Raw genomic sequence first — 26,876 nt, 5'->3', positions numbered from 1 at the left:
AAGTCATTGTTTGTAGAAATGTCATCAATTTTAAAGAACACAAAGAGTCTCCTCCATTGGAATGTGAGGTGTAAATGTCTTCACGTCCTCACTGTGGGGACAAAAGTTATCACTGTGGGTGCAAACATTATCACCACAGACACAAATGTCATCACTGTGGGTATCAATGTCATCACTACAGGTAGAAACGTCATGACGGTAATAACACACTCACTATGTCCTCTCTCCTGGTCACATATCCTAAAATGGGCGATTATCATCCCTGGAGCCAACAGGAAGCTCACAAACACACTGGATGAGGATGTGAAAACACTATCCGGGAAAATTGGGCAGTTTCAGAAATAGATGTACTCCATGAAGACATCCAGGAGCACAGCAGTGCGGGATTCTTAAGCTGGGATCAGAATACAGGATTTGAAGAATGTCGACATATCTCATATTTTCAGGCCGTCCGCTCAAGATTTTGCTCATAAAACCTTGTCTTACGTTCCAAAAGAAGCTCCCACCTCGCCGTGAGATAAGGACAGGAAGTGACAGATTAGCAGATTTATTTGGATTTGTAAATGGGATTTGGAAAATTGGACCATCCTGAATGTTGCAAATGTGCATTCTGGCAATTTGTGGTGACAAACTCAGAACAAGCATGGAGCTCGGCCAGCAGTGAAATCTGTGCAGAAAGTGAAGTGAGAAACTCGTGAGGATGGCAGAGTGGCCATGCAGCTGTGGAAACAGGAGCTTTGCAGTCTTAGTGTTACGCTTTCTGCTCAAGCTGGGGTCACCTTTGTGACAAATGCAAAAGTCTAGAACCTCTCTCATTTCCAATTTCCAAAAGGCGTGTCAACTAAAGTCGACCAAAGGCCTCTGGTGAAAATTGTTTAGACATCAGCTCAAATCAAAACCTGAAACGTTACTTAAACGTTCTTTAACATAATGTACAGTGGGAGGGGTCAGTGAGTGTGTTGAATCAGACAGAAAAAAGCTTGTTCCAGCAGCATGACGGCATTCTTAGCTTCGTTTTGGTAGTGGGATGTAGCAGAATGATGACATCAGGGAGAGTCGAGGAATAACAGAAGCATTACGACTGTATAATGTTCATGGAATAAGTCAAATGAAGACTGTGTTAATACTAAGCCCAACTGTGGAGTGATTAACATGACAGGCTTAATTACCAGATTTGTTGTCCTATTTCAAAGGAACAATTTCCCAGGTCCATAAGGGTTCAGGTGTGCAAATCTCTACTATTTATAACATCAAAGTCTTATGGCTTCTACTTTGACACAAAAGAGATGTATGGTAACACATGATTTAGCAACCAACACTAAGTATTTGTACATGACTTTCAGCTCATTTCATACGACACAATAGAGTATTCTGAACGTTCCAAATAATGACTGTATATATAGCTGGACGACGCGTCTCCATCTGCTCCCATTGTGCGAAAGTGATGCCAAAACAGCCCCCGTGACAGGCGCTGCCATCTTGCGATGGTGACGTCATATGGAGCCAGAGACTGCGCAGTAGAGATCGGCAGGTGGCGGCGCCGTAGCCACTTCACTAACCCAAACACACACTTGACTTACAGAAAAAACAGCAAGGATCTCGCTCGCCGGCGTGTTTAACAGCAGAACAGCTTCTTGTGTTGGTCTGAGGTTAAGGTTCACAGGTATGGAAACTTCAATGACTGTAGTGATTGTTTTAGGTTTTACGTCTCCTCCCGCAGATTGTCCTCCACTCTGCTAATCCGGAACTGATCGGCTGCAGGAGCCGAATTTGTCAACAGAGCTGTCAATCATCATTTTGACAGCATCAAATAACTAATTAAACATAAACTTGTAAAAATAACTTTTTACAGTCATGGTATTAGACCTGCCCTGATAAACAGTTGTGATTGGTCCAACCAGGACAAGGTTGGATGGAAATCTGTCTGAATTGGACGAATCTGATAAAAGGAAATTAAAGTAATCTGTCTTTAACTCATGCATGAATCACAGATTTTCCTGCCATTTACATGCTTCAACTCATTGTGGGTCATTATTTATGTAAAAATACCTGCACAGCTGACATCCTAACAGCCACAGCTTTACTCTGTGTTTACTGCTAAATAGCAAACATTAACTTGCTTACACATAAACGACGATGAGAAACACGGTAAACCTTATGCCTGCTATGCCAATGCTAACAGCTGCTAGCATGATACTCTTGTATTAGATGCATGACTAAATGTGTCCATACACTACGTAAGGATAACTGTGAGATTACAGACGGAGATTTAAAAGGTGTCTCAGAGTATCACAACAATCTAAATCTGCTCAGCTTTTGCAGGTAGTTGTCTCAAAATGTTGGTAATGTGGGTGACTGCCCCTGATAGATGAATGTGATAGAAGTCAGGTGGCTCAGTTCATTATATGTAAGATAACATCACAATGCAGCTGGGGGATATGGCAACCAATTTGACCCGGCCACCACAATCTCCTGAAACCTATTGCACGACTGGGGATAAACGTGAACGAAGCGTCTGTAGGACGAAGACCTGACCAATCAACGCTGATGTCTGCATGATTAGTTTAAACAGTGGGACACTGCAGGTCCCTATCTGAGTCATGTGATGCAGCACAAGTCAGGGCTGAGAAGCAGTACTGAACTTTGCTCACTGAGGGCTAATCACAGGTCCTTATCTGGACATTTCAAAGAATGGATTGTGAAATAGACTTCCTTCTTTACTTGTTCATTGTAAAAACCATGACACAGTCAAAGTAACATCTATTTGTTCCACTTAAAAAAAAGAGAATCTGAACACCCAACCCCGTTTAAGGCAAGGGAAACTATATGTCTGTCTCACTCCCAAAGTTTGCAGCTTGCTCTGTGGCCCTAAGCTTCAAAATAACAACACCTAGATACCACTTTAGTGACTGTTTTGCACATGCAGAGCTGCAGAGACGAAAGCAATAACTGTAAAGACACATCCTGTTTAACCTTAGAAATAAAGGAAAAAAATACTTAAGAACTGTCCTGTTAGACTTGGAAACATTAACATTGTGAAATGATTGCAGTTCATTAAAGTTGGGCACTGAAAGTACTTGTTTTTAGGAAAAAGATCATGATCTTTGTTCAAATACTTCGCTAATGTAACAAACTTAACTTATCTAACACATCTATATCTTCAAACAAGCCAACTTTTTGAATTCTTGTGTGACCCATCTATTGCCCCCGAGTACCAACCCAACTGATGCTCTTCACACTACCTCATGTCACATCAACAGCACAAGCAAACATTAAGCTTGAAGACAGCATCCATAAATGATGCTATACCTGCTGGTCATGTTTAGAGGCACTGGGCTGCTGACGAAGCTGACATTTTGGATGAGTTGTTAAATGTCCCTTTTCTGTCTTTGTTGTCACCACCTTACTTTTCAATTGCCTTTCACAGTACATCAATAATAGAATCTAATCAATGCAGACAGAAAACAGATAACAACAAATACCCTTAGATTGGTGATTATCTGGATCCAGATCCAGAGCGTATAAATGAGGTGTAAATGAGGTCGTCGTGTTCTGCCAACACAGCATCTTCATTTGACCCATGTGCTGTGTTTAAAGGCACATCAGCAGCTGTTTTACCTCTGCTTTCATTCCTGCCAACAAAAGCCCTAAAAACGTGAACCCTCCTGGTTTGATCATTTATCTTTACTTCGGCCTGCTTGTTATCTTTGGATGATAATAATTTGCTTTCAGTCAGTGTGCAGGTGCTATAATCAGGGTCTCCTCTACATGGCTGGAACGTCTCTGTCGATTCTCCATCCGTGTTAATGCACAATGCAGCCAGGCAACAGGCCTAAGCGTCTTCTTACATTTATTCTGATTAAAAAGCTGCTCTCCTCTGTGGGAGCTGCCACTCAGCATTACAAAGACAGGAGTTTGCCTGTTCACCATAAAAGCCTGCACATATTCCCCCTTTTGTTCTTTCTTTTTTTCTGTCAGTCAAACAGAGTTCAAGGAATTTTTCACTTCTAGCTTTTTCTTTGATCAGGCCAGTTTGGACATTTTCTCTGCTATTTCCCTGAGTTGGTCTTGAAAGGCTATTACTGGAAGACAGGATGCAGAGTGGAATGATTGTAGACAGGTACATCAGCATAGATGTGCGATAGATTACACAATGACAGCGAGTGTTTTCATTAAAATAGCCTACATCAGTAGCTTGGTCAGTGTCCTTAAGCCCAGTTCAGATCAATGATTCGCAGCGCAACAAAATGGTTTTAGAATGTTGCAGAGAAAATTGCAGCGGTGTGAACTGGTTAGTTGCAGAGCGTCTGAAGCTGTTTGACTTGTCAAATCTCCAAATGGAGTGTTAGAACTGAATGATGCACCTGTTTCACTTCAGCCAATCAGGAAACAGAATAAATTGGCGTAGGCACCCTGCCTCTGGCGCTGCAGTAGCCAAAGACGGCTCCAGATCCTCTCTTTCCAAACTCTCTGTCTTCGACGTTTATTAATCAGTGTTACAGCTAACATCGTGAGCACGTCACTGTAACTGTCATCCACTTCTTTTATAACGATAACAGAAATACAGCCAGTTAATTCATGTAACCTGGGCCTAATTCTAATGTTATAGTAGTCGTCGTAGAAGTATGTCAGGGGTATGTCAGTGCGTTGTTGCTGCCCAAACTATCTTAAAATATTTCATTTTCCACTGAAAATAAAATAAATGTCCACCATGTTTTTTGTTTTAGCCAAGGGAAACCCGTCAGTCACGTGACGGGACGCAGGCCCATAGAAAAGAATGGGGGGAAAAACATAGGCATCTCACAAATTTAGAGCCGTTATAGTGAAACTAGTTTTGCAGCGTGGACCAACGCAGCTATTGCACATTTTGATGTGAGACTGGGTTGAAATAAAATCTTTTTGCCACAACATTTATTTTTTAAGCTCACATCCACGACCCACTTTTGGGTCCTGACCCACCAGTTGAGAACCACGGGCTTATATGACTGGTTTAAAGAGTCGAATGTGAAGCTGTTTGCTCGACAATTCTGGTTAATATTTGGTTAAATAATAAAAAACATCCTTTGCTCAATATAGGATGTAAACAATAATTAATAGAGGCTTAAAAGTTTTACCATATTTAAAAAATATATATATAATGTCCAACAAATTTAAAATTGGTTCTTTTGGTTGAATTGGTGCAGGAAATTAATTTCAGCAGTCAAAATGTCCTTCTATGTAACTTTACCGTTCATGATATTCATCTCTAGTCACCTTGAACAACAAGTCTGTTCGCTCCAACCAGCCAAGAAATGACGCCCAGCTGACAAGTGAACAATGCAAATATGGACATTCATTTCAGAGTACTGTCGACATGTGACTGAAGCGCTCCACACAGAGGTCAGAGAAACAATTAAGGGACTGTAATAGGAATGATTGGGGAGTGTGAAGTGGGAGTGCTGCTGCGATGATGGTGGACAGTGATGGAGTAGTCCTTGTGTTACAGAGACACATAATAATCGCTCCACCAGGATCAGTTTAGGCTGATTTACTGGTATGATGATAACCTTTGGTTCATTGTTTCACTTAAAGTTTCTGATGTACTTTTAACATTCTTAGGACAGATGACACGTTGTGCATTAGACTCCTCTCCTCTTTTTTGAACACATAATGTACAGGATACAGAGAGCAGACAGGGGAGTGAACACTCTACAGCCATGCTCATGTAAGGCTGCACCACAGGAATATTACTTGTTGATAATCCTCCTGAAGAGGAAATGAATCGCTGTACCAGATTATATGGGAATCCATCCAGAAGCTGATGTAATATTTCAAAGACAATGACAAATATCAACCTCAGGGTTAAGCTAGGTCAGGGGTCATCTCTACATATTGTACAATGTAGAATCTGTTCACAGGGGCAGGGATTTCCGGGAAGGCAAGTGTTCTGGTTTCCGTTTGAACTACGCTTGTAGTCCCAGTAATACTGACCGTGAGGAGAGCAAAAGCAGGCGGAAGGTAATCCACCGTAATGACATCCCGGCTCCCATCAGCGCCATCTGATGATTTATTAATCTCTATAAACAGACATCTGCATGTTAACAGCTAACAATCCGTTCTAGATTTTAAACTTAACTTGAGATAAATTCCCTTGATGCTGTGTCACGAAAGCCGTTCAGCATTCAGATTTCCCGTCCTCCTGTAACAGTGCAGCACGCTGAAAAAGACAACTTGACAGGAAGTTGTTTAGTGCTTACCGCCCGGCACGTTCACCAGTGTCTCCAGAGGCTATATCGCCTCAGACTATAGCTGATGGGATCTGAGATTGGGTCAGGGGTGATTTGGGCATTCATGGTTCCCATTGTACAGATAGGATACATTCAGCTTTCAATTTAAATGTAAACATCCTGAGGTTGCAAATTGAAAAGGTGTGGGATGCCCAAATATGACAATCTAGGTACCGGTCTTGAGTGAGTTTTGCATGGCTTAGAGGTCGAGTTAGCAATAATTAAAAGCAACATCCGCTTACACTCACGATGTTTTGTGTGTGCGACAATAATTAACTCAAGAAAAATGTTGTGAAATGGTTGCAGTTTGGTTACGTTTAGGCACCAAAATTACTTGGTCAGGTTTGAAAAAACATCCTTAAGTTAAAAGTATTGTACGTACAATAACGATGCATATATAACGAACATGTACACTACCAGTCAAAAGTTTGGACACATTTTCTCATACAAGTGAATGGGAAAGTGTGTCCAAACTTTTGACTGGCAGTGTATAAGGAAAACTTTGAACAACTATGTGGAGAAACGGTCACAGTTTGGTTATGCTTTGGCACCAAAACAACTAGGTAATATTTGGGCAAAAACATAGTTGGTAATGTAAGAAAAGGATCGATGCACAGTACCTAACATCTGCTAATGATGCTGGTGGGCTACCTGCAGCATCTTGTCTGAACAGTTGGGGCACTGACCCAGCAGCCATCTTTGATTGGAAATGTAAATATGCTGCAGAGTCATAATGACCCATTTCCTTGGCACACTGGAGGTGTCAACCACATTTCATTGAAATCCATCCAAATGTTGTGAGGCAAGTCACAGTTTCAACAGAGTCAGTTGGATTCATCCTGTGAGAAATGAATGGCAATCCATCCAAATCCAGCAGGACAATAGACATTTCAGTCTGGATCAAAGTCTGACACTTCCTCCACAGATCCGGCTAAAAAGAACAAATTGTGTCACACACTGGGCCGGGGATGTTGTAAAAATGTGTCTAGGGAAGGAAAATAAACAACACTTTAAAAGGCTTCAAAGAAAATACATGAACGATAATGAAGCTGTATTTGTGCAGCTACGTGTTGCTTAAACTGATGCTGCTTCATGTAAAAAGCCACCAGGCAGCTTGTGATAGTAGAGGGATGAAACAGGCACAAAACAGTGCTGACTTCACTTTCTGTGAATGGAGTGCTTCTCACTGCTGCTGGCAGATAGTTTCTGCTTCACTCTTATGTTTCAATTCATCACTTTCTGTAGGCGAGGAAGATTCTGCTCATGCCTGACACCACAGTTTGTTCTGGGGCAAATAGGGCAAATCTACAGCATCACAGGGAAGAGACACATTTGTTCAGAAGCAATTTAGGATTGATGTCGACAGGAGGAGAATATGTTTTCATAAAAACGTTGCCCGGTGCAGCTTTGGGAGGCTGGTGTGTGATGCGTGGGGAGTGAATGCGCTACAGAAAAGCAAACATTCATGACAATGAAAGAGGGGATAAAGAAAGATAGATAGAGTGACACACGGAGAGAAGGGAAGCGACAGGGTGGTTTTATCCCCGACGAGGCTGTATCAGCGGGATGGTCATCTAATCAGCCTTCACAGCGGGACAACTACATCAGTTAGCATCACGGATAAATCATATTGACAGCTATCGCCTGACAGAAGGGGGGTAATGATAGAGGAGGGAACGTGGCACTGCTGAAAAATAGACTGAAATCAAGGGGAATTAGGGGGGAGAAGAATGATGGACACATTCAGGGGAACTTTTCTAAAAGAGGAGACGCACATTTAGGATAATTGCATGAATATTATCTCTTGAATTACTGCACTTGAATTCTACCACCCGATTCACCACCAACGCCTCAGCCAGTGTAACCCTGCCTCCACCTCTGCAGCCTCCCATCCACCCACACAGTGCCTCGCACCATGCTTAATGGGGACAAAAGGAAGCAAAGAACTTATAGATTCGAATGAACCTGGAATAACATTGTGAAGACAAGAAGCGAGGTGACTCTGTGAACTTGGGAGATTGAATAAGAGGACAAAGAAGGGAACATAATAAGCGTGAAGGGGATGCTGGATGTCGGGGCTGAAACAGGGAGTCGCCTCACTAAGGAGACAGATCCTGCTCCATTATTAATGAAAGTGAATGGCAGAAGGTTTCAGGAAGGCCCGGTGTCGGGGAGCGTACGCTTGTCATGTAACATGAATTGACGCAGGCCTTGCGGTGGCTCTGGCAGCTCGTGCTTCCAGGGCTTCCGTTTCAGTTTGCAACATGATTTATTTACAGCGACACCAGACTGAACAGTCTTTGGGCGGGTTCAGGTTTATCTGTGGTCTCTGGGTTAGCATGGCCTCTAAAATACACAGTGGGTTACACCAGGAAGAGGAGACAGGTCATGTTGCAAGAGGCAATCTGTGACAGGCTCTTTATTCTGTCTGAATCATCATTGTCAATGAATGAAGCTTTTAGCAGTGGAGCTCCTCACTGGTGACTAAGTACTGTTATCAGCAGGGCTGCCATGTTTGTTATTTTGGCCTTATTTTTCAGAAAAGTCTCTTATGAGTGTGAGCAGCAGTGGATGACATACTTTTGGTCTTGTTTCTAAAATGTATTTGCTTTCTATACGTCTGTCTGATAAAGTGAACATGCCTTAAAAATATATTTAAAGAAATCAAAGGACGTTTTTTTAATGTTGATTTAAAGAAACAAATGTATTATTTTTTATTTTAATCCAACCATAATCTTTTTGTAAATGTAACCATATTATAGTAACCATAGTTATTTGTTTAATTTGTGGAGCAGTCACAGTTTGGTTCGGTTTAGAGATCAGGGTTTTGACGAGGAGGAGAATCCGTCAACGCTGCATTTTGGTTTCACCGTTGACACAAATGGAGCGACGCCTGCCAGCCAGTTCAGGCAGGCGACTCGAGCTGCGCTGATTCACACTTGACCTGCGTCATTCTCCACAATCACCTGACAAACACTTCCTCCCAATGTGGCGTCTATTTAAGCTGCAAGATCTCCGCTCTCTCCCTCTGCTCTGTTATTGCCATCGCTGCCCTGCACCTGTACTGCGCTCTTACTTTCAGTCCCACCCCCACCGGCATCCACCTGCAGGCTCCGGCTAGGAGGGTTTAACATATGATTCCATCACTCCTCAAGTTTCTGCATGTAGAATAAATCTGTCAGGAGTGATGAGGTCGGAGCCGAGACGCCAAACACAAGCTGTGTTCGTCTGCTGCTGCAATGAACATTTCAATCTATAACAAATGTGAGATGTTTGACTGAACCTAATTGTGACAGTCACAAAGCTCGTCGCAGCAAAACCACCAAAACACCATGTTTGCAGGTGGTCCCATAATCAAGAGCACATAAAGGGTGTGACCAGGATTAAGCAGGCCGAGGGTACTTTTTTTTTTAGTCAGTAAACATTTCATATCAAAATGTTTGTTCAGCCACCCTGCTGTCAGCTGATGTTATATGTTCATGGTTCGTCCTGTACCCAGTCCATGAAAGGTTTCACAGCAGCCACCCTAAACACTGTTTGTTGATCAGAGGCCTCCTGCTCAGAGGTGACGCATTTCCTGTTTACAGACCCAATAACTGCAGTTTGTTTGGGCGAAATGTGAGAGAGAGGGCAAAGAGAAGGAGTTCATCCCGGTTTTTATTTCTGTAGTGGTGCAGGGGAACAGGATGTGAGAACATAGTTTCTGTCACCTCGTGGACACAGTGACACAGTGTTGGAAACATGGTGCCATTAGGAGGATTACATTAATGAGCCAGTGTAGGCTCTGACATGAGTCACGACAAGTTAGATCACTTTTTCTCCCTTTAAAGAGCAGTCTGCTCTGAGCTACCAGGCTCTGTGATGGAGAGAACGGTTCACAGCAAACACCCACCACAAAAGATTCTCCCCCACAAAGCCTCTCCCTCTGAAGTAAATACATGGTACCTTAAATTAAATTGCCGTGGGAGGAGGTAGCACTTATAGCGACATGTCCCCGGGTCCCGAGAGAACCATTTTCCAGAGAAAACTGTTCAATGATACAGAAGAAGAGAAGGATGCTAGTTGCCAGCTTTTAACTCTGTGCATCAAGAAGCATGTTGGCAGGTCTGTGTTGGATGGTTATCATTAAAAGCACAGCCAGCAAGGATAAAGCAGTTAGAATGAAATATATATTTCTTTATTCTATCAGGAAATGCGCCCTGCGCTCAGCTCAGGTCTCTCTGTTAGAACACATTGTGAGGCTGCAGCACAGAATTGACCAAGAACTGCTTGATTATAAGTGACGCACACTATATTGCACCTTTGGCTCCCCAGTGGGACTTTCACCATCACAGTGAGTTACCAAAATACCAAATGACTGCCATCAAGAAAGTAAAGCTGTGTGCGTCAGAAAAATGTTGGCACAAAGCCGACCAAAGCTCTGTCACAGAAACAAACCCTGAGTCCACTTTTGGACAAATTGTCTTGTTGTGTTGCGCTTTCGAAACTCAACACATTCACTGACAGTGGGAACTTTGATATTTGGGTTGATTACAGTGATTGCCGCTCCGACAGATGAAATTAGACCATTTGAATGTAGAGGTTTCTAAAAACACCAAATTAAAATGAGTTTGCCAGCTTTGTCTGACCTTTAGAGCCTTGATGTGAACATTCTGCATTGCATTACTTGCTAGCTTAAATGTAAATCAACCAGTCAATCAGTTTATGCATTGTAACCTGAAAGGATACGTTATGTTGGGCTGTGAGAGGTGGGATGGTCTGACATGGCCCATCCCACCTCACAGCGTTTTGTTTTTTTCTGATAAGTATCAGCCTGATCAGAAATGCAGACTGCAACAGTCGTCCACTCTGCAGTCCACTCCGCTGAGCTCCGTCCGTGTAAGAGTCGGGACCGCACGTCACACAATACGCGTCACACGTTTTTTTTTACCTTTTTCAGAGCCTAATTACAGATTCTTCATAGAAGTGTAGATCGGCGTCATCTGACAACGATTTAGTTTCTTATTAATCTCTATAAACAAACATCTGCACGCTAACAGCTAACAATCTGTTCTAGAGCTAAAATTCAACTTGAGATAAATTCCCTGACGCTGTGTCACGAAAGCCGTTCAGCGTTAAGATTTCCCGACTTCCTCGAATGCATCATCAAATGATCGATCCGACCTCCCTTCAACAAACGAGCATTTTAAAGTAGTCTTCTTCTCCTCTTGAGGACAAAATTTTTACTTCTTACTAATCTGCATCATGATGTTGACATTTCAGCAAAGGTAAGAGCCGTTAATTAAAGTCAATCACAGGAAAAGCGGGTTCTTTTCCTGAAACAGTGCAGCACGTGGAAAAGGAAGTCGTTTATCGCTAACCGCCGTGTACATGCCCCGGCATGTTCAGCGCTGTCCCCAGCAGCGATACCGTTGTCAGACTATCGCCGAGGTTGTTCAGATACAGACAGTTCTGATGAAGTCCAGTAAGGAAAAAGTTATTAAAGCCAATTTATTTATGTGGTCCATGGGATAGATTCCCATAAGCAGCAACAAGGCTAAAGAGATGTTATTCTGAATATAAATAAATAAAGTTACTTTGAGGAACATCAGGCTAAAGGCAGGACTTTTTTTCCTAATGATTTAAAGCTATTCCTTGCTAAGCTTAAAACTTGGATTGACTTGAATAACTGTAGTGGAACATTGGCCAGAAAATCATCACAGTGATTAAAGTATTTCTTCTCTACAAAACGGAGGAAATCTCCTGACTGAAACTCTTACCAGTAAACTTGGATCTCTTGCTGGTCACTTTCTGCATCTTTCTGCCAGTGGTGTGGCCGGTCAAATGACTCAGAAGATCATGGCTCATATTAGAATGAAAACGTGTCATTAAAACACCCCAACAGCTCATATTTTGCCAATGTGCCGTTCTAATTGAGCAGAAGGAGACGATTGCTGAGGCAGCAGCATCCGATGACACTGTCTGGAGCAGGAAGTGAGTCGGTCATGCAAAACCAGCCACTCTTCAACAAACCAATTAATTATTTATGGGCTTCAGTGGAGCAGAGAAAGTTAATTTATTGTTATCATTAGGTGAGTGTTCTGTTTGGGTCCATATGAGGAAGAGTCGAGCTACAATTACAGGCTCACAGATTACAGACTTCATACGGCTGTGGCAGACAGTTCTCTCACCTCACGAGTTCACAAGACGCCTACAAACATCTGCGACGAACTTCAGGAAGGAGACGAGCTAATAAATGCTAATTTAAAGGGTGAGAGAGACGAATGAACATCTTGTGAGAGCAACTGTAGGCTGACATGCAGTGTGTCAGGGGCAGAAAGTATTAAGGAGATCAATTTAACTGTTGTAAAATGTCACCGCTCTCTAAATACATCACTTCAGTGAATGACATGTGTTTAATCTGAACCGCAGGTATGAATTTACTGCAACTCAGTATCTAGATATGGTTTAAAGAAAACATACAAGTCAAACTTCTGTGATAATCAGACTTTAATCCATCTCACAGCTGTTGGGTTGGGTCACCTGTAACCACACCCAACAGTGATGTCATGGCGTACTGACACACCATAAGCGGTGATGTAGACTTAAACATCTGCATCACTGCACCTTTTTTTCCAGCTAGTTGCTCTTTAAGCTGCAAAACACACATAATTGGATTTATGTTTTACAAAAGTGTAAATTAATAAACAATAGAACTTGTGACCACATGTGGTAATTGTTGTGTAAAAGTTGGACAATCAAAGAAATGTCACAAAGTCACACACTGTCCCTCAAATTCCATAGGATCCGTCTCTGGCGTGTCCCAGAAGCGTCTCTCCTCTCTGCTCCGCTAAAGATACGCGCCGGGTCGTTTACATGAGCAACAATAAGCTTTTGGTAATTTCTATATACAGTATATAAGAAGCGGCTGCACAGTGGTGCAGTGGTTAGCGCTGTTGCCTCACAGATAGAAGGATCCTAATTCAAACCACGGTTCAGATGTAGGCGGCCTTTCTGTGTGGAGTTTGCATGTTCCCCCGTGCATACGTGGGTTCCCCTTCCTGCAACAGTCTAAAGACATGCTTGTTAGGTTCAATGGCGACTCTAAATTGCCCGTAGGTGTGAATGCAAGTGTGAAATGTTAACTGGGGATCAGTCCAGGTGTAACCTGGACTGATCCAATCAAAGCTGTCACCTCTCGCCCAGTGACAGCTTTGATTGGCTCCAGCCTCCCGCAACCCTAAAGAGGATAAGCGGTATATAAGCGCATATAACAAGAGAATGCCGTCCATTGTTTTGTGGACTACGGTTGTTCAGTATTTCTTTTCTTTTTTAAGGTTGTCACTGTGAGTTTCTGGACATGTAGAGAGACCTAAATTAGTTCTAAGCAATAAAATACAGCAGATCTTCCTTGCAGCGTCCATGTTGTTTCCACATTATGACTTTGCACACCAAAGACTTTTTTTTTTCAACCAATGGTGTCGCCCCCTGCTGGCCATTAGAAACAATGGAGATTTGAGGCATGGCTGCATTGGCTTCACTGTTCAGACACTGATGCTTGGTTCACATCTTACAAACAGAAGTTATGCTGTAGCAGCTCAGAGTTTTATGTTTTATATAAGTGAATGAATGCACCATTTCTTCTTGTAAAAGCAACATCTTCTTCCGTAATTAAGATTTGAGTTTTTCACAGAACACACAGTGTTGCGATTTTCTGTGTCATAGTATTAAGAACATCTTTTGTGTCTGAAACAGAGAGACGTGACTGTGTTTGTTGCTCTGCACTGGTCGACTAAACAGTGCCAATGTTATCTAACTTAATTACCTCAGTAAATAGTACATCTGTATTCACATTACACATTCACTCAAGGGCATTTTCACTGCATGCCAACAACAAATAGGTGAAAAACACCTTTTCTGCAGTTGTCAGTGTGCAGCGAGAGGTCACACTGACTTACACTGAAAACATTGACACATTTTGAAGCTCTAAGTGCACAAGATCAGGCAGATAAAACACAAGTGGTCATTGCTGCATTTGAATGATAATATTCACTGACTATAAATGTACATGTGTCAAAGTTGTTCTTTGAAACCATTATAAGGACACTGGGAAACATGGAGCTTTTATTGCACTTCTCCCACTCTTCTCTGTATCTGTTTATCACCTCTGGGCAGCCTAATCAACTTGATAACTTTGATTTGCAAATGTTTACTCCTCCACGGGAGCAAAGCGCCATAACAGCGGGGATGTGGAGTGAGGATGATCCCATTGTTTCTGAGTAGGAATTCATTATTTGCGACCCGCCTGCCTCTCTGCCCAGTGCTCCGGCTGATTAGCAAACCAGAAAGGAGAGGTAATGACGAGAACACTAAACTCAATAGCTGTTTTATCGGCAGCGCTGCTTTATGATGCCTGCACTAATTGCTGGTGTGATTAGTGAGGTGCCCGTGCCCTCTGTGGTCGCTCGGCTGTCCTGTGAAACGAGCTCTCGCAGACGGGATCACAGGGGAAGTGTGGGCGTGCGGCGGATCGTTGCAGGAGGAAGACACAGGGGCATAATCGACTCTCTGCTTTTTCTGCCCCTGTCAGCCCTTTTCTGTGCGCTGCAATAAAGACAAATTAACTTAAAGGCAATCAAAGTGTTTTTCCTTTATCTCTTGGCAATAAAGTAATCTATTTCTAACTGTCAGTTAGAAGAAGAAAGTCCAAATAAAAAAAGGAGGGAGATTAGATCACCTGAAATCTGTGTGAACATTGTTGCCTTTGAGTGTCAGATAGAAGTGTCTCTGACTCTTCATGTAAAGGAGGACGTCCTCAAACATAAAATACTCTGAATATGTTCCTCTTCCTGTTAGTGACAATACAACATGTTGAAAGTGGTGCTTTGGAAAGCTGCCATTCAGTGTGACCTCAATCCTCAGGCTCTTGATACGAGCGGTGGCCGAGCAGACTGTCGGCACCGACAGTGAGATGACGGCACTCTCACTGAGGTTTTTGTTACAATACATTTTCCTACCAGAGAGTTTGTTTAAGTGAATTTGCATGGACATCAGGTTGTGTTTGCATACCTCTCTGTGTGACCTTTAGTCTGCTTCTCTGAGCACACCTCTGCTTCCTTTGTCTCACTGTGCTTCTAAAGATACCTCTCTCTGATGTTCTTTCTTTGTCTCTTGTTTAGCATTTCAATTTTACACACTAACAGTGAATATGTACAAACCAACAATGGTACAACAAATCTGCGTAAGTATAGAAACTTAACGTCATACAGTATTCAGGCTTTTTAGAGACTGTCTACTATCCCACGCTGCTCACAGTTTCAGCATCTTCAACAATAAAGCCTCTGATGATGATATGTAATAGAGCCATAAAGATTTTAGACAGGAAGTCGATAAGATCACGTCACTGTGATGTTCTAAAAAAATTAAATATGTCAAGTTTTGATCATTTTATTAAATTTGCTGATCTAAAACTTGTCCATAAATGCTTACATCATCAGGCTGCTCAGGTGCTCAGTGACCAGCACAAATATCAAACAAATTTATATCAAATTAAATGTTTTGTGTCTGTAGTTTGAGAGCCTGTTGTGCCAGTCAGCATCCTATCTATCATCATTATCTACACAGCTTATCCTGTTCAGGGTCGTCGGGGGGATGGAGCCTATCCCAGCTGTCATTGGGCAAGAGGCGGGGTTGAACCTGGACAGGTGGCCAGTCAATCACAGGGCTGACACATGAGCTGTGTCCCAATTCAGGGGCTCCATCCTACGAAGGATGCGCCTTTCATAGTGTAGACTCTAAGGCTGCAATGAAATGAGACGGTCTGGTCTACGGAGGATTTCCTGTTTGACACCTGCTGTTCCCGCCCTTGCCCTAGAGTCACTAAACGGCGCTCCTGTTGCCTAGCAACAGGAAGCTAGTGGGCTAGCATAACTAACTTCACATAACTTAACTTATTATTCTAAAAATAATGTGTTTCTAGGGCCCTCTAGTTTCCGTGTGTAACATATATAACGTTAGCTATTGAGTTCAAATCAAAAACTTTTACATTTGAAAATTCAAAGGAGCTTCAACTTGGGACAGCATTCGATGTCCGTGACGCAATCGGCCTTCAAATATGCCATTGGAAGGATGCAGCCCCTGAATAGGGACGCAGCTATAGGCCTTTTTCACAGCAGACATTTTTACATGCAACAGAAGGAAAAGCACAGGTGTTTATAGCAGCATTAATGATGACTGTATTACATTTAGCTGCTTCACTTTCATGGCCCTGGCTGTGTGCATGCTGACTGCCTGTCATGGCTTTCTCAGACACCTGAACAGAACAGAACCATTGTTGGATGTAAAAATGTCCTCTGTGATAACAGCCCATAGAGACAGGCAACCTGTCACGCTCACATTCACACCTGCGTCACCAATGAACCTAACGAGCATGTCTTTGGACTGTGGGAGGAAGCCAGAGTACCCAGAGGGAACCCACGCACGCACGGGGAGAACATGCAAACTCCACACAGAAAGGCCCACTATGTCTGAACCGGGAATCAAACCAGGAACCTTCTAGATGTGAGGCGACAGAGCTAACCACTACACCACTGTGCTGCCTGTCTGTCAGCACAATGCAATTATATTTTTGTCGCACATGGTCCCTGCAGGCTGGAGACCGGTGCTCGGGTGATCTTATTCTAATGTTTTACTTAAACTTATGGGGTAGTTTTGCAGCCAAAGCGTAACTATGGTTATGAAGTTCTTTTTCAGCCATGATGAGAGTGATGAGATTAGTGAACTCTCAGCAGGACCTTCATTATCTCATTTAAATTCACAACACTTCACTTTAGGAGGAGCTGTGTTCAGGGATGCAGCGCAAAAATAATTTTAATTTGACAACTTGATATTGAAATGAAGTCAGTACACTGAGGGTTGTATCCACAGATGTACAGCCCTCTTTTATCATGTGCATATTCAGACGTCAGGCCTGTGTTCTCTCTTTGGGTTGATTGTTGAGCTTCCTCCATGTTTCTGTCCTTCTGACGCTCGCTGGCAGCGCAGTGCTGAGCAGCTCTCCAGGTTTCCTCTCTGCCTCTTTGTCTCTCTGTCTCCCTCTGATGTGTCAGTTGAGTCGGCCTGAGCCGGGCAGGCAGCCATGTCCATCAGCTCCATCCATCAAGCGGTGGGCCGGGTGGCAGAGGGAGGATGACGGGCAGCAGAGAAGGGGCAGATGTTCTGCAGGAACTGATATGTGTTCACGTCCACGAGGGATGTCATTACGCGGCGGACAGAGAAACATGTAGCTGATTAGCGGCTTATTAAGTCAAGGACACTGGCTTCCAGTAACACACACGGCCTCCATTCTGGCTCGTGGTGCTGAAGGTTTGCCAGTCACAGAGAACCTGAGTGCCTCACAGAGATAACCTCTCCTTCTAATTAACCGCTGCGCTGTTCTTTAACTCTAAGCTCCTTTTGATACTCCAAAAAGCTCGGAATAAACGCTGCTTTCGCCATTTAAAGTTTCCTGTGTATGCCTAAAGGGGAGAGCACAAAGGCACATAAGGTTTGTGGATTTACGTCTCACAGAGAACACACTGGGTTGTGCAAAGTAAATAAAGCAGCGTCTCCCTGAGGGCATGTCGGGATGGAGGAAAGTGGGCAGTGCAGCAGAGACAGCTTTAGCCCTGATCCAGGACAATGGCTAAATTGGTAACATTGAGAATCTCATCTGTGCCCTGTGTTTCCCCTTTAGTTGGGTTTCCTGAGTTGTTTCCTGTGAACAATAAGCCGGGCTCTGTGTTGGTAGAAACGTGGATTTACTCTGAATCACAGCAGCTTTGTCCAGCAGCCTCCGGTTTCCTCTCATTCCTCCCCCTCAGCTTTTTATCACCTGTATGTTTAATACAGTCGAGCTCGCTGCATCATAAATCGCTGTGCTGTGTGTGTGTCTGTATTTCCTGTGTTTTGAGCGGTCAGAGCAATAAATGGGCTCAGGGTTATGAGCACAATGAAAAATACAGGCAGCGGTGGACCACTTAACGGGCCTCAGCATGGTTTCACTCAAATCAAACACTGTTTCACTAACAATGCTCAGTTCTTTGTAAAGAGCCATAATACTTCTCTGGACAGCACTGATCACATGTTTTTATGTGCAGGAGAAAAACAGAATTAAGTCAGATATTTACACCGATCAGCCATAACGTTATGACCACTGACTGGTGGATAACACTGATTATCTCGGTACAGTTGCACCTGTCAGTAGGTGGGATATGTCAGGCGGCAATTTTGTCCTCGAAGTTGACATGTTGGAAGCAGGAAAAACGGGAAAAACTTTAACAGGGGCCAAATTGTGATGGCTAAACGACTGGGTCAAAGCATCTCCAAAACTGCAGCTCTTGTGGGGTGTTACAAAAGTGGTGCAACAGAGGAAAACATGTGAACCAGCGACAGGGTCATGGGCGGCCAAGGCTCACTGATGCGTGAGGGGAGCAAGGCTGGCCATGTGGTCCGATCCAACAGAAGAGATACTATTCATGTGGATGTTACTTTGACACCACCTACCCGAACATTGTTGCAGACCAAGTAAACAGGAAACAGTTTTCCTGAATGGCCTCTTTCAGCAGGACGATGTGCCCTGCCACACTGCAGACATGGTTCAAGAATGGTTTGAGAAACACCACGATGAGTTCAAGGTGTTGACTTGGCCTCCAAATTCCCAGATCTCAATCCAATGGAGCGTCTGTGGGATGTGCTGGACAAACAAGTCCGATCCATGGAGGCCCCACCTCGCAATGTACAGGACTCAAAGGATCTGCTGCTCACATCTTGGTGCCAGATACCTCAGCTCACCTTCAGAGGTGTGGTGGAGTCCATGGCTCGACGGGTCAGGGCTGTTTCGGTAGTAAAACGGGGATCTACACAATATTAGGCAGGTGGTCATGATGTTATGGCTGATCGGAGTGCACTGATGGACCTCAGAGGACTCCGTCACTGATCACATCTGGGGTCTTATTTTTGGAGTCAGATGAAAATACAAGTTTCACCCTTTGAACCTGATTAACTCAATTTGCATCAAAACTGACATCCCTTCTTTTAACACACACACACACACACACACACACACACACACACACACACACACACACACACACACACACACACACACACACACACAGTATCTCAGATGTCCATCAAATTGAATGTTAAACAGCCTGTTTATAAATCCTTTAACTTCAGATGTTGCCTCATAATCATCATGTTTACATGTTTTTGTAGGAGTCAAACCGAATCTAGTGATAGCTCTACATCCATGTTTCAGGTTAACCAGGTGACACATGTACAAAGAATAGCCCACATTTAGATGCACTGGAGGAAACAGTTACTGTAAATATGTGAGCACATCAGTGTTCAGATTTCTCTCCAAACTTATTACATATATATATATATACACTAAACACTGGTCGATTATTTTAAGTGCATCAGTTATATGAGCTGCTTCCTGACGATTTCCTCATGCATGCTGAGCCAGTCCTTGGTGCCCTATGGTCACATCCAAATGAACATGTTTCTATTATAAAACACAAACCTTTGCCGCACAGAGCATCCACATTAATGCAACTCCACCTTTATTGATATCCCAAAGTAAATTTGATCTGCAGCAGGAATCAAGACAAAATGGACACATAAAGGACAACATCAAATGTACCTTACATCCACAAGTTAGAACAAAGATATTCTTCCACACTGAACCAGAGACTAAAACAGTTTGAAGGCAGCACGGTAAAGTACATCATCGAGTTAAAGAAGTCAAAGTCAAAGTGGCAATGGGTCAAATAAATAATATGAAGAATCAATGAGTAATAATAAATAATCAAGGTATCCAACCTACGAAACTATCTGATCCAGGCACAAATAAAAGACAAATTAAGCTCACAAATTAAGCTTGTCATGGCAACAGGGATAAAAGAAGCTCTGGCGCGCCTTGTTTTTGTTCGAGGCATTCTGAAATGGCAGCCAGAGGGAAGGACATCAAACTCCACAAGAAGTGTGTGTTCAGGACAGGATTTGTTGAGTCTTACCCCTTACTATAATGATCCTGCAGCTGGGCTCGCTGCACCCCGATCACCTTACTGACCACTCTGACCAGCTTTGTCAGCCTGTTTTTACCGGACGTTTTGAGACAACCAAACCAAGCCACAAAGCAATATGTGAGGACAGATTCTGTAAAACTCTGATAAAACAAAGTCATTCACACATGGTGCACCTTGAACAAGTTCATCTTTTTTAAAAGAACAGTCGCTGCTGGATCTTTCTTCACACCGCGTCAGTGTTGGGTTCAAAACTAAGTTTATTTTCAATAATTGTAATGAGAAACAATCTCAACATCCACATCCTGAATGAGTATGAGTAACACATGGCTGTGACCTTCGAGAATCGAGTCATTTCTTTAGTCTTAATTTCCAGGTAGGAATCTTTTAGCATGGCCATGTAGTTGATCATTTTAGCGCTCGGTGCAATCTCGTCAATATTCAAAACACTCACAATGACTGTATCGTCAGCAGATTTCACAAGGTGCCCGTTATCATCTTCAGGTACTCGGGTCCTCCGGCAGTCATTTGTGTATAAAATAAACCGCAAAGGAGAGAGGACACAGCCCTGAGGGGAACCTGTGGAAGAGAATCATTTAGAGGATAAGGGCGGGTTCACACCAGCCTTGTTTAGTCCGATTGAACCAAACCCTGAGCGTTTGTCCCCTCGGTGAGGTTCGTTTAGGTGGTGTGAACGCCGGAATGCGGACTAAACAACCGGACCATAGAAAAGACGGGCGTTTCCAAACAGACCACGGGCCGGTTTGATTCTGGTGAGAAAGTAAACAGACTTAGAGTAGGACCAAATACAGGAAACAAACCATAAAACTGTGCATTGTAGTTTACAGGTGCTGACATTTGCAGAGACACGCAGCGAGAGGACAGACGTGGGGGAGCGACGAGGAAATAGAAATATGGGCTGACCAAACTATTTCACAAATGCTTCTGGAAACGCACGAGAACACGGAGGTGTTCAAACTGTGCAGTGAGAAACTAAAGGAGAGTGGAACTGATCGATCTGTTGGACAATGTCGGTTAAAAGTAAAAAACTCAGACAACAAAACATTAAAGTCTGCGATCACATTGAGTGTGATTGATCAGTGTGCTCTCTTGCTTTGTTCAGGGAGTTTTCCCGAGTGGAAATTCTGACCAATCAGAGAGCAGTTTCCTCGTGCATCAAATCTTTTGCTCGGCTGGTAAAAGCTGTCGTGTACACAAACCAAACATGAGGCAAAATGCAACTTTGTAACAATTTGGTGTTTGATTGTTTCTGGTCCGTCAACGGCACGAGCCCTCACCCACAAGAAAGCGTGTTCGGTCCGCAGAGCAGCGGAGCACTGGCCCAAGCAGCTGGATACGTGAGATCACAAGATTGCGAGAGAACTACATTATCACACGAGAATTGAGAAATCACGCGATAACATCAATGTTAGCAGAGCAACACACAAAATACAGCTCGGTTTGCACATCTGAGGTTGAAGAAAACGACCAAACGAACGTACAGTAAAAGCTGCGTGTAAATAATAAAGACTCAAGCAGCGCTCCCGTGTCTTGCTTGCTGCCTGCAGCTGGTGTGTTAAAGTGACAGCAGTTTGGCCCTGGAGCGGAACAATAAGTCTCCCCTGTGCTTTCTGACTGCGGTCGGGACGTTAATGCAGGAAAGGTTAACACCTGTTTCAGTTTGTGTTTTCAGGCGCAAACATAAACTTTGAAATGATGATGCTGACACTCTCATTCACTTGCTGATTGGGTCTTATCAGTCAGAAATTATGACCAAAACCTCTGTTCAAGATCAAAATACAGCATACATATCTTTTCAACAACAAAAACAGAGCTAATATGAAAACACAAATCTCACCTTCAGCTTTTATTTGTCAAAATAACAACAAAAAAAGAATCTTGGTATAATTTTGGAGCACCCCCACCCCCACCCCTCGCTGAGTGTTTGTCTCAGAGCAGACTGACAGACGGACGGAGCCGAGCTCTTCCTCACAGCACAAATGTGTTTGACAGTGAAATGTTCAGAGGGAGAAACTGACTGACTTTGACTTCTAAATATACTTTGAAAGAAAAACAACGGCGGTGTCGACATTCATCAGTGCCTCTTCTGACAGATCATAGTATATTCCTAGAACAATGAAACTCACCTCTTTCTAACCTCATACACATATCAGCGGTTGTGATGAAATCTGAGGGACATCAACAGAAACAAATCAAAATAGTGTCTAAATGTTTAAAACTGTTGCAACTTGTTCCAGTTAGAGGCAGATGATAAATTGATTTTTAATCTATAAATGTGAATTTATGCTTCAGGACAATGTTTAAAACTGAAATCGATCTTCAGTGTGTCAATGTGGTACTTACCGTACAGAACCTCAAGATTAAAACCTCCCTAAACTTTCATGGCTCGTAGTAACGCAAGAGTTTTCTTTAGCCACATGACAAATTTACGCATGGGGATCTGAACTGGTAGTTAAAAACTAAATAGTTCCTCTGTCCGCTCTAAAGTTTGGTCCAAAGCACGGAGCAACTAAAAGCTGCAGCTCGTCTTATTGATTCCAGCACCTCAGACAGAGTGGGCCAAGTGTGTGACACTGCGAGGTGCACAAGACCGCAGCAACAATAAAACACCTGAGACAAGGCAGGTAACATTAGCAACACAAAATCTACTAAGACTTTAAATTGGATGTTGTGTGAAAACACACACGCACACCGCTGTTCCATCCCTGCTGGCTCTGATATTTTCACAGACAGCGTTTTGCCTCTGTTACTACCTCCGATGCTGGCTCAGGGGCGGAACGACCCACCATCCTGCCTTCCTGCGTTTTACATAGAAGACAAGGTGTAACACAGGCGTAATAATCCTGCCCGTTAACGGGCAGTGGAAAAGGGGCTAAAGAGTCAAGGAACCTCCTCTTAGAACTCATTGGCTATTGTCTGACAACAACATAGCCTCTGGGAGTGACGGAAACTTTTCGGGGCTGGTGGTTTACCGAGCAGTTGGGGATAAAGGAATGAGAGAATGGAGTTGGAGTTGAGAGATTGTTAGCTGGTGTCTGTTCATAGAGAATAATAAAAAGCTAAACCGTTAGCTAAATCAATTCCTTCCAGGATGGCATTATGGTGGATTGTTTCTCTCCATGCGGACTGCTTCCCTGCATACAGCCAATGCAGCTGAAATGCTAGAGGACAATACTACCCGGACTACGAAAAGAAACAAATCTTTTATATGACAAATGTGTTAGAGATTAGCTTGGATGTGACACAAATGTAAACGGTAACCAAACAGTCCATTGTTCAAAGTCTTAACAGACATTTGCAGTGCGCTCACTTTCACTTTTGCGTCAGAATAAAGCAGTGAACATAATCTGGCTAATCTGTTTTCACCTAATTTCTTGCCTTGCTGAAATAATGGCTGACGTCTGAGCCATTATTTCCAGCAGTGTCACCGGATCCAATAAAAACTACAAGTATGACCCACCTTGTAAACGCTGCTCTAACTTGAACCCAAATTAGGTCTGAAAGAGAATTAAAGAGGTGTGATATGAACAGAGCCTCATGCAGCGTGCATGCCAAGCCCCCTGCTGCATGGCTAACCTGTCATTTGCATTATAAAGAACAAGCCAGTATGCCGGGAGACGTGCCTTCTAGTGTTTTTCCCATCAGGAAGCCAACTAGTTGCTCTCAGTTATCTCTGCCTGCGGCTGGCAGCGGGAGCCGACGTGCTCTCGGATTTTCTGCCATCTCTTTGTAACGTGTCAGGTCCAGTTTAACACTTGAAGGCAGGATGTGTCAGAATCACAGCCCGCTCTCTCTCCTGGCTGTCTCGCTCCCAAGGTGAGTCAGGCCCCGTCACCACTCCTATAGAGACATAGCTCGCTGCTTGGCGTTGGTTTACAGCCAGCAGTTAATAGCCCTGTCGTGATTTGTCAGGGAGAATACTCATCTGCTGAAGAGTGCAATCACTTTGAGCAAGGTTAGAGTGTTTATGTGTTGGAAGGGAGGTGGACGGTCAAATGTAAATCTGCACAGTCGCGGCATGTTTTAGCCTTGTGGCACAAACAGGGCAAATAAAAACCTAAATTGATATTGACAGCTTGCAGTGAAATAGGAGTCCAAACACAAGCACAGTTTAATGGCTGCGAGTACAAGACACTAACATTTTCAGGAGTAGAGAGGCCTTAAAATGAGAATTTATGGATCCGCACTGGAGATAAATTCCTGCGAATTTCTGCAGAAGTGACTGACTTTCTGTTTGTTTGTCCTCTCTAGAAGCAGTTCCTGGCAGCGACGACTGAAAGGGACATCTTTGCCCATCTGGGTCTCGAGTACATCGAGCCTTGGCAGAGAAACGCGTAGGCCCTCGCTCCTCCCTGGCTGGACGATACCCTGTGTGTAAATCAGCGTTTATCCCATCTGCTTTATATTCTGCGGCTCTCCTGCGATTCACTTTCAAACTGCTTTTGATTCCCGTGCAGTTTTGTGTTGTTGTTGTTATTGTTGTTGATGTTGTTTTGATGATGCGCCGGTGTATGACTCATAATTGGGCTTATTGTCTGTAATCGAGTAAACATTCTTCTCTACCATTCATTGCTTGCCTGTCTCAAAGTGTTGTCATCACAGGGAGGACACAAAGAAAAATCAGGCAGAGGATGAATCGCCTGGGATGCCTGCGAGGTGCAGGAGAGAGCGGCTCTGAAAGAAACACAGAGGGAGGCAGAAGATGGAGGGAAGGGGGTGACCACTGAGAGAAAGGGAGGGCGAGGGAGAAGACAGGAAACGATGAGAGCGCTGAGGGGGAAGGGAGCTTTTATCGAGCAAAATGTTGTAATCACCCTCCTCCTGGCGAGAAAAGTGCTCGGCGTGAAGCTGAGCCAGGACTCGGGAGAATTGAGAGGCGGGTAATGAGCTTCAGACACAAGCGTCACCATTTAGCCTCTATTTAAGCCTACGTCCACTGAAGATCATTTAGCTGCCATAGTTTCCACTCTCGTCCCACAATGAATCCCCTTCCCCAGATGCTCGGCTGAAATTAGAGGCAATCAGCTGCACCAGGAAATCCTGAATTCAGGCGGAAGGTAAATGAGTCAACTAACAAGCGCATGGTTGGATACTGGCATCCAAAGTAACTGCATAAAACATCCGTTATTTTATTGCTTTGACTTTCACTGGTAAAGATTTGTGCCCTTATTGTTCCAATGTACGGTGGCTCTGTAGGACAATGATGAACTAATGAAGGAACTTTATTGGTCTCTGTTGGCAACTCAGCCCGTTCTCATTCTCAAGCAGTTTTGCAGACTGAAAATACAGCAATATCGTACTGCAGCTTCAAAACTATCGTACATATGAAAACAAAACAAGAAAGGGTCAAAACATCTTTGAAGAAGACGGTAACTGTATGCTTCACACATTAAACAATCATTCCTTCCGTTATTACCCTTCAAAACAAAAGCACCATTTCTACACTGGATGGTGAAAAAAAAAACTCAGAGCGTCCCACTGTGTGCACATTCACAACTTGGTGCAGAGAGAGCCGGCAGGTCTTTGATGGCTTAAGAAGTTTATGAGGCTCAGCATGACAGAACTCCTGAAACTCTTGTAGCCGTGCCGCACGCTTGGCGCTATTTTTGAAATAGCCACACACATCCCTGCATAAATCCTCGCACATTCGGGGAAGCTGCTTGCAAGTCGCTCGTGCTGAGATGCAATAAGAGACAGATGCATTGCTGAACTGTTATTGTGGGTTTCTTTTAAAGGGCAAAATTATCGGACATTCTGCCTTTATTGTCATTATTGATCGTATATCATACAGAGGGCAAAAATATAGTACAAATAGTTATCGTACATCTGGCAACACTGTTCTCAAGTCATCATATTCAACAGCTTTTATCACACCCCTTGATGTCTCATAAAGACCACAGACTCTTGGTTTGAAAAGGGAAGACAATTTGAGAGTGACTCAAACCTGCAGTCTTCATGTGGCCAGCAGGGGGCAACTTCATGAAAACAGATGGAAAAATGACTTCTGACTTCCTAATGAGTTTATGGTCCGAATCTCAAATTCCAAGTCTTCTTTGAGAAATCATGACGTTCATCTTGTAAATAATGTTCCCCTCGATGTGAAATCAGGGCATGCTTTAGAGCATCGCCACCTGTCAGAACATGTAACTATAAGTATCTACCTGGATGTCCAAATACAAACAATACATACAAACATTGAAAATGCCAAACTGGAGGCTTGAAACAGGGGATTCACAAACTGACGGGTGGCGTCACTGTGGCCTCGCCCATTTGCTTTACAAAGCGTTTCCATGAGACTCCCTGGGCACCTTAATCCTAAGATCCTATTCAGCATTATCAATTCTCTTACCTGTCCCCCTTCCAGATCCATCTCACACGCTTCCTTAACTACATCAGAAGACTTTTTAAAGTTCTTCACAGATAAAATTGAAAGCATAGGAAAATAAAATTTCAGCTACAACCAGAGACCTCTCTGTGTCCCCTGTCTGCTCAGCCCAGTTCAACTGGTTCGAGCCCATCTCATCAGCCTCACTGACAGAGA

General features: G+C 43.4%; 1 protein-coding gene across 1 annotated transcript in view; it reads left to right on the top strand.

Moving 5' to 3' along the window:
• The window catches only part of dntt (deoxynucleotidyltransferase, terminal), a 108,475-nt gene extending 83,802 nt beyond the window's left edge, over nucleotides 1–24,673 (top strand). Inside the window, exon 11 of the mRNA XM_069659129.1 lies at nucleotides 24,587–24,673. Within this exon, the coding sequence (XP_069515230.1) occupies nucleotides 24,587–24,673 (87 nt within the window). The remainder of the gene's footprint in view (nucleotides 1–24,586) is intronic.
• The last annotated feature ends 2,203 nt before the right edge of the window (nucleotides 24,674–26,876 follow it).

The sequence above is a fragment of the Semicossyphus pulcher genome, unplaced genomic scaffold (assembly GCF_022749685.1).
Source record: "Semicossyphus pulcher isolate SPU_LCO1_2020_fin unplaced genomic scaffold, fSemPul1.0.p SCAF_12, whole genome shotgun sequence".
Lineage (NCBI taxonomy): Eukaryota > Metazoa > Chordata > Actinopteri > Labriformes > Labridae > Semicossyphus > Semicossyphus pulcher.
This window is presented reverse-complemented; position numbering and strand designations above follow the sequence as displayed.